Source organism: Elephantulus edwardii, unplaced genomic scaffold (assembly GCF_000299155.1).
Source record: "Elephantulus edwardii isolate Elephantulus edwardi_28Jun2011 unplaced genomic scaffold, EleEdw1.0 scaffold00070, whole genome shotgun sequence".
NCBI lineage: Eukaryota > Metazoa > Chordata > Mammalia > Macroscelidea > Macroscelididae > Elephantulus > Elephantulus edwardii.
In genome coordinates this window covers 13,733,427-13,742,409 of record NW_006399820.1, presented here as the reverse complement: position 1 = coordinate 13,742,409, position 8,983 = coordinate 13,733,427, and the positions used below count along the sequence as shown (strand labels likewise).

The following is an 8,983-nucleotide window of genomic DNA, read 5'->3' as shown; positions in this document are numbered from 1 at the left end:
TAAAAGACCAAGAAGTCTGAGTTAGAATTAATTGAAATGGTGACTGACAATATAAGTGACTGTCACCTTAGGAAAGTGACTCCAACTCTCTGGGCCTTAGTTTTCTCTAAACTCCAGTGGTACTTCTATAAGGAGTTGCATTGCTAATCCAAACGCTGCAACAACTCTGGAAGTTTGAATCCACCAGCTGCTCAGCAGAAGATAGAACAATCTACTCTGGTGCAATTTACAGCCTCATAGTTAGTTATGAGCCTTCCAACTAAAAAGCAATGGGTTTAAGGTTTTATTAACAAAGATTAAATGAATTCTTGTTTGTAAACCTCTTAGTACAGGGAGTACATATTCAAGAAATGGTACTTGTAATTATTATTTACTGGATGCCACAACCTCAGTAAATCTGTATGCAGTTACAATTTTTCATCTTGGATAAGATTAAGTGATTTGTCCAGCGCTAACTACCAAGGCTTCTAAATGCAGGCCCCTTCACAACATCACCCTCAGTAAGCCTTAAAGACTTTGACAGAATGGGCAGCGGTGTCCAGCACGAGCAGGGAATTCTCCTTGGTGTAGACCAGGGCCACGGGATGGGAAAGATCTTGAGTGATGAGGGGCTTCAGCCCAGGAAATTCCTCAGGTTTTCCTAAGCACAAGACAGCCTGACTGGAGGTATCGGTAACAATCACATTGCCCTGGGGATCAAAGGTAACAGCAGAGGCAGTTATTTTAGAAGGAAAGAAGAGGCTCAGCCCAAAGGAATCCACTTGGCCAATGAACTGCATAGTTGCACTAAACACCTTCACCCTGGTGCTGCACGTTTGGGTCCCCTCTGCAGCAGGGGGGTGCTCAAGGACGGCAATGGCTCCAGTGTGCCAAGACACCGCCACCCCCCGGGGACTGCACAGATGGGCACACATCTTCTCAATTCTGCGGAGATTCCCTTCTGGAAAATCGACTTTCAGGATGTGCAGGGAGCCTGCCTCTGCATCAGTTACCAGGATCTCATTTTGGGGTGTGGTATCCACGCCCCAAGGTAACGAGAACTGGCCTCCAATGAGGAGTTTGACATGGCCAAAAAAATCAAAGACTTTGATGGAGCGGTCGCCCGCGTCGCTGACAACCACGTGGCAGTCGTTGGTGACGGTGACATCGAGTGGGTATCGAATGTCTTGGGCAGACTCCCCTTTCTCTCCAAACTGATGGGCACATCCTCCCTCGGAGTCAAAGACCTTGACCCGTCTCTGGCCGTCGTGCACCACCACGATGCGCCCCGTCTTGCGACACAGCGCCAGCCCGGTGGGGTTGACCAGGGTCCCCCAGCCACCAAAGGCATGCCGGCAGGTGAGCGTTCCGGGAGCGCAGGGAACGGCAGGAGAGGTGGCTGGAGCCGGGGGCAGCGCGGGGCTCAGCAGCTCCAAGAGGTGCAGGACCGGCAGGCAGTCGCTAGTGTCACTGCCCCGGCAGCCTCGCCGGCAGAAGGGGCACTCGAGGGCCAGAGTCCGCGGGTGCGCCAGCGCGGCCACGCAGGCCAGGCAGACCACGTGGCCGCAGGGTAGGTTGCGCGGGCGCCGCTGCTGGCCGGGGCCGAACCTCTCAAAGCACACCTTGCACTCGAGCAGGCTGATCTCGGCCTCGCGCACCAGCTCCCGCAGCGGCTGCCCACATCGCGCGCCCCCGGCATCCCCCGCGCGCCGCCGCCAGCCCGGACACCGCCCCCACGCGGCGCTCGGGCACCGTCACAGGCAGCGCGCCCCTGACGTCAGACGCCGCTCGCCGGCCGATTGGCCGCCGCCTGCTGCCCCCTGGTGGCCGCTATTTATTAGAAAGGGCCCTCATGCTTTGAAAGGTGGAGGGACAGTGAAAGAGAGGAAGACCTTCAGCCAGGTGAACTGACACAGTAGTTGCAGCAATGGACTGGATGGCACAGGATACCAAAGGGTTAAGGTTGTACTTAACTCTACGGCACCTAACAACAACCACCTCTAGGTGGCATATTATCCCAAAATTGTGGCCACGTTTTGAAATAGTAACCTTGGCACTGAAGCTGTTATGATTAGACATATCATGAACACAAGAACATCCTCTACACGGATCATGAATATCTCCTATCAGTAAGAATCATTAAATTCCTGCACTCCAAGAATTTAAATCTTCAATTATTGTACAAGTAAAGGAGGTCTGGTGGCTGTAGTAAGAAGTTGGGCAGTCTACCTACAGGCGGTCCGTTTGAAGCTATCAGCTGATCAGAGGAAGAAATATGTGCCATCTTTTCCTATGCATTTACAACCTCTGAAAACTCACTGAGTTGGCTCCAACTCAACAGCAATGAGCTGGCGTTTGTTAGGTTATAGCAGTTCATCAGCTGGAAGAGGAAGCAGAGGCTGAAATATGCAGAAGAACAGGCCATTCTCAAAAATAGTGAAGTAGATGCTTTAGCTATCACCCAATTCCAGGAATTAGCAGTCTTGTTTTGTGTGTGCCTCAGTGCATTCCACTTCCTAGTTTATTTGAAAGCACCTTCAACAGTACGCATTTTATCCTTAAAAGTTTGTTGTTGTTGTTGCTTGCCATCAAATTGAGCATGGCCCATAGCAACCCTATGAACAGCAGATCTGAACCCTGTCCTATCCTGCACCATCCTCACACTTTCTGTCACATTAGACCCCAATGTGGTAGTCAATGAATCAATGCATGTTTATAATTGTGTATTTTATATCTAATCCAAAATATCCTAGAGATTATAATTTCAACATGTAATCACCATTCAAAAATTATTTAGGTACTTTACTTTCATTTTGAAGGAAATAGCAAAAAATAAGGCCCCAGGAATAGATGGCATATCAGTTGACATATTTCAGCTAACAGATGCTGCCCGTGCTCACCAAGTTGTGTCAAGAAATCTGGAGAACAACCACTTGGCCAACTGACTGGAAGAGATCTATATTTGTTCCCATTCCAAAGAAAGGTGATCCAACAGAGTGTGGAGCTATAGAACAATATTGTTGCTTTCACATGCAAACAAGATTCTGCTGAAGATTATCCAAAAACGACTGAAATAACACAGCAGCAGAGAACTGACAGAAGTCCAGGCTGGGTTTAGATGGGGTTGTGGTGCTAGGGATATTGTAGCTGATGTTAGATGAATCTTGGCTGAAAGCAGGGAGTACCAGAGGAATGTCTATCTGTGCTTCATTGATTATGCAAAGGCGTTTGACCGTGTGGACCATAACAAACTGTTGCTGACTCTGAGAAGAATGGGAATCCCAGAACACTTGATTGTGTTAATGTGAAACTTATACATGAACCAAGAGGCAGTCGTCAGAACAGAGCAAGGAAACACTGCATGGTTCATAATTGGGAATGGCATATGCCAGGGATGTGTCCTGTCTCCATACCTTTTCAACCTGTATGCAGAACAGATTATCCGGGAGGCTGGGCTCTATGAGGGGAAATGTAGCATCAGGATTGGTGGAAGATCTATCAAAAATTTGAGTTATGCAGATGACACAACCCTGCTTGCTGAAACTGAGGAGGACCTGAAGCACTTGCTGCAGAGGGTCAAGGACTGCAGCCTTCAATATGGATTGAAGCCCAATGTCAAGAAGACAAAGATTCTCACCACTGGACCAACTGGCAGCATCAGGATGGATGGTGAAGAGATTGAGCTTGTTCACAGCTTTAGTTTACTTGGCTCCACAATCAACACTCTTGGCACCAGCAGCCAAGAAATTGAAAGACATATTGCAATGGGAAAGTCTGCTGTTAGGGACCTTTCTAAAGTACTGAAGAGCAATGGTGTGTCTCTGGAGACTAAGGTGTGTCTGGTACATGCCATGGCCTTTGCAATCACTTGTTACACGTCAGAGAGCTGGACAATAACTAGGGAGGATAGAAGGAGAATTGATGCTTTTGAGCTTTGGTGTTGCAGAAGAGTGCTGAGGATACCATGGACTGCTAAGAGAACAAACAGATTCATCCTAGAGAGGGTTAAACCGGGTGGCTCCTTGGAGGCAAGAATTCTGAGGCTTTGTCTGACATACTTTGGTCATGTTGTAAGGAGAGACCAGTCCTTGGAGAGGGACATCATGCTTGGGAGGGTGGAGGGCAGGCGCAGGAGGGAAAGGCCCTCTGGCAGGTGGATTGATTTGGTCACTGGAGCAATCAGGATGAATGTGTCAGAGACAATGAGATTGGCACAGGACAGAGCAGAGTTTAGAGCTGTTGTACATAGGGTCGCTATGAGTCGCAAGCGACTCAATGGCACATAACAGCAACAACTTTAACTTTTAAAAAACTAGGTATTCTTTGTCTTTTGCATTTTTCATACTTGTAGCACATCTAAATTGAGACTCATCTCATGCCAGTAACTGCTGCCAGCACCAAATGGAACAGTTTAGATCCAGACCAAGTTGGCACAACAATATTTTTTGCCTCTCAAGACTCTTCCAGATTGACTTCATTGATCCTTGCCTTGCTTGTAATTTGTCTGTGCCCCAAATTGTTTGAAAGCTGATCCCGGGTCGCCAGGTTATTGCTTAACTGTGATTGAGCTTCAGGTCTGCAGGACTCAGTGCCAGCCTGCATGACTCAGGAGGGAGGGGGTGGGGAGCTCAGCTCTGCTCTCTCCTTAACTTGCCTACCTTCCTCTTTTTGATCCTTTGCTGCCCCAATGGGGCACCCTGTAGAATTGCACCCCACTGCTGTTTTGTAATTAGGATTCCAGCATAACCCTGCCCCCTGAAAAAAGCACAGACTCAGAGCACTGGGTTCTTAGCCAGACGACCCAGTAAAAGTTGCAATAAACCTTTCATGCTCAAGGGCATTCCTGGTGCCCACACTTCTACTTGGCAGTTAGTAGCAGTTTGGAAAGTGCTGTGGCACATACATCAATCTTCCCTAATGATTGGCTTTTCAAGAGCCCAATAGTACCTTAAGTTTCTCAGGTGGCATAGAGGGTTTCCACTGTACTGCTAACGTAAATGCTGGTAATTTGAACTTACCTGAGGTACTATGGTAGAAAATGCTGTTGATTATATTAAGACTACAGCCTGTTGGCCTACAGAGGATTTTTGTTGTCTTGGTATTGAAATGTAATCTATATTGGAGGTTGTAGCTTTAATTAACGTAATCAACATTGGACTCTTGAAAACATGATAGATGGTGGGGGAAACTTAAAATTGTTAGTAATTTCATCTTGCTTGGATCCACAATCAACACTGGCAAATGCTTGGTACCAGCAGTCAAAAAAGAAAAAGACGTGTTACATTGGGAATATCTGTTGTTAAGGAATTCTCCAAAGTGCTTAAAAGCTGTGATGTCAGTTTAAAGACTAAGGTGTGCATGATCTAAGTCATGGTCTTTTCAATTACTTGCTATGAATCTCAAAGTTGGACAATGAATGAGGATGAAGAAGAAGAGTTGATGGCTTTGAGTTTTGGTTCTGGTGAAGAGTACTGAATATCCCGTGGACTGCCACTAGGACAAACAGATACGTCTTGGAGAAAGTGCAATCTGGGTGCTCCTTTGAGGCAACATTGGTGAAATTCATCTCATTATTTGGGTGTGGTGTTAGAAGGGGCCAGTCCTTAGAAAAAGACACCAAGCTTGGAAAGGTGAGGTCAGCAAAGGAGAGAAGAACCTCTCAACACTGTGCACTGACATAATGACTGTAACAATGGGCTCACCAAGGATAGCAGAAACAATGAGGATGTCACAGAATAGGGCAGGATTTTGATCCATTCTTCATAGGGTCGTTTATCATAGAGCTGTATTTGACTCGAAGGTACCGAATAACTGACAGAACTGCCAAGAAATCCTGTGAATTTTCCCCAAATATGAAGGTGCTGGAGTAAAGAGGGGAAGGAAAACTAGAGGCATGAAAATGAGGAAGGCAGGGTGGAAATGGGAGAGTGTTGACCCATTGCAGGCACAGGAATATGAATTGTTGAATGGGAAATCAAGTCTCTGGGTAAGCTTCCTCCCAAAGAGCAATAAAATTGTTAGAGGGGAAAAAAAATAATCAAGCTTATGGCTTTGTGAAGAATCTATTGCCAAAAACTCCAAACAAAACCCTACAGAGCCGTTTTGTTCTGAATGCATGTGTTGTTCTGAGTCAGAACCACCTGGTGGAAAATGGTTGTAAATTGTGGTGTTTGGTGGTGTCTCCTAGGGCGGCTATGATGAAAAGAACCACAAATGTCTTTTCAAGGACAGAAATTTTAATACTTACCATTCTGGAAGTTAAAAGTTCAATTCAGGGTCCTGGTCAACTCTGTTTCTTCTTTGTTGGTATTTCTCTGAGCTCTTTGCCTCTTCAGCCTGTAGATGAGGGTCCCAAGGAAGGTCTTCCTCTCCTCTGTGTACATCTCTATGTCTACTCTGGCTTTTTAGTAATCTCTAAGTGATTAGACTTAGGACCCCTCCTATTAGGGTATGATCTAATTAACATTGTTGCTGTTGTTGTGGTTGTGTTAATAGAGTCAGAACTGACCCATAGCTGACCCTTCTGTGGGTTTTCAGAGATAGTTAATTGCAAAGGAGATTGCGGAGCAGCTGGAGGCCTCAAACCGGCTGCTTTCAGGATTGCAAGTGCAGCTTCTTACCACTAGGCTACCAGAGCTCCCTTAATTAACATTACAAAGACAAAACCATTTCTTAGTAGGACTATATTCACAAATATAGGGTTGGGATAAGAGTTTAATGCATAATTTGGGGGAGTGCAGTGATATAATACATAATAAACGACAAATTTAAATATGGAAATATAGCATTGTGTTATTCTGAGATCCACACACACAATTACACAGCTAGATATGAGAATAATTTCCCATCACAAAGCAATGGAGTCAGTTCCTGTTTATGGCAACTGTGTCCAGCTTCTGAGGCTGTAAATCTCTACAGGAGACTTCCCATCTTCCTTAGAACAGCAGGTGAGGTCAAACCACTCACCTTTCAGTTAGCAGCACAATGTGTAACCCACTATGCCATCAGAGCTCATTTGAAAGATAATGTTGAAAAACAAAACAAACTCAAACTCATTGTTGAATCAGAACCAACTTATAGCTGACCCTCCACTGGTTTTCTGAGGTGGTCAATAGAAGAGAATAGAAGGAGATTGGCTATCTTTCTTCTGTGGAGTCACTGGTGGATTCAAATTGCCAGACTCTGGATTAGCAGTGCATCTCCCTCTGGGGTAGGCTAGGGTTGAATATTTCATAATTTAGAGCTCCACTTAGATGAAACATCTAAATTAGGTAAACAGAGACAGAAAGGGAGCTCTGGTGGCTTAGTGGGAAAGAGTTGTGCTGCCAACTCAAAGGCATGCAGTTTGAATCCATCAGCTGCTCTATGGGAGAAAGATGGGCAGTCTTCTCTCATGTAATTTACTGGATCAGCTATGGATCGGTTCCAACTCGGTGGCACACAACAAAACCAACAGGGAGCTCTGCTGGTTTTAATGGTAAGGAGTTGTGCTAACAATTCAAAGGGATAGTGTTCAAATTCACCAACTGCTCTGTGAGAGAAGATGGATAATCTCTTAACGTGATTTACTGCCTCTGAAAACCTGCTGGAAGGTCAGTGTGGAGTTGGTTTCTACAACAATAAGGGTGGGGATGGGGGAAGAGGAGAGAAGAACTATTGTCCTTCTGCGTTTCTGTTTGGGGTGATGTGAGAAGTTTTTTAGGAATATAAAATATGGTGAAAGGAATTAACATCATTGACTTTACATTAAAAAATGAGCTAAAAAGGTGAACTTTTTATTATATAGCTCTTTACCACAATAAAACTTACATCAATTTACACAGGAGGTAAAATTATTGTTCTTAAAGAGATGGAGTTCTTTATAACTGGGGAAGAGGCATCTTGAATCATAGGTGAAATGGAGAAGCCATAGAGATGTAAAGGGGTTTAATTGTTTTACTAACATCTCATGTACATTGAGAAAGGCTTATTGTTATGAGGTTGACTTGAAACACACACACATCAGAAATTAAGCTGGACAAAATCTGACAGATCTGCAGGTTGAATCTGTGGTACATACTAGTTGTTACATTGAAAGACTTAGTGTAAGATGTTACATTGCAAGGTGGTGGTGCACAGTGTTATTTAACTACATGTAAATCTAGAGTTAGTTCAAGAATTATTTAGGGTGGGGAGAAAATAGGGGGTTTAGCATGATTTTGTGCAGGCAACAGAAGCAAAACAACTGTCACCTTTGCCAACTTGAAGTGGGTGGATTAGATTTGCATTTCCAGGGCCACCCAACCAGAGGAATTTCCATCTTCTTTGGATTCTTTGGACTCGGACCTGGCCCTGTGGAGCCACGTCCAACTTTGACCCCTGTCCCCTTATCCCCTGGGACCAGGTATCTTGTCTTTTTAGCCCTCTGTTCTGACAATTTATCTAATTTCTTTTTGTTATTGAATACCAATGATTTGGAAACGATCTTTAGCTGACTCTCCAGCAGGTTTTCAGAGGCAGTTAATAGACAGGAGGAGATTGCCCATCATTCTCCCATGGAGCAGTTGGTCGATTCAAACTGTGTGTCTTTGGGATTGCAGGGCAGCTTCTTACCACTAGGCAACTCACCTCATATCCCACGCCGCTGGTTTTTCAGGAGTGAGGGAGTTGCTGGAGAGGCAAATAGCAGTTATGTTTTGAACTTGAACGTGAGTGCCTACAGAAAAATGAGTTGCAGATGTATGGTTGGAAATGGGGTCTGTAAAGTCGAACGTTTCTCACATTAGAGTTTCTGAGTGCCATCCTTGGACTTTTTACTTGGTTCTTTTTTACTTGGTCTTTTTATTATCATCTGTTCTCTCTGAGCAGTGTCATTATAACTAACTCATAGTCACATGAACTGACAGCGCCCTGCATGTGCCCATATGACAGCCATATCATTCTGTACTTGATGTTAAAGATTTGGGTTCTACCACTGGAATATACAATTCCTAGGAGCTTGACTTTGATAATCATTGCATTTTTA

The 8,983-nt window shown here is 44.9% G+C and overlaps 1 protein-coding gene across 1 annotated transcript; it reads right to left on the bottom strand.

Annotated features, from left to right (window-relative positions):
• Positions 1 to 497: 497 nt before the first annotated feature.
• NHLRC1 (NHL repeat containing E3 ubiquitin protein ligase 1) lies at positions 498 to 8,591 on the bottom strand. Its single transcript, XM_006888690.1, has 2 exons — positions 8,587 to 8,591; positions 498 to 1,722 (listed from the first exon to the last, which is right to left on the bottom strand). The coding sequence occupies exons 1-2, from the start codon at positions 8,589 to 8,591 to the stop codon at positions 498 to 500; spliced, it is 1,230 nt and encodes a 409-aa protein (XP_006888752.1).
• Positions 8,592 to 8,983: the final 392 nt, after the last annotated feature.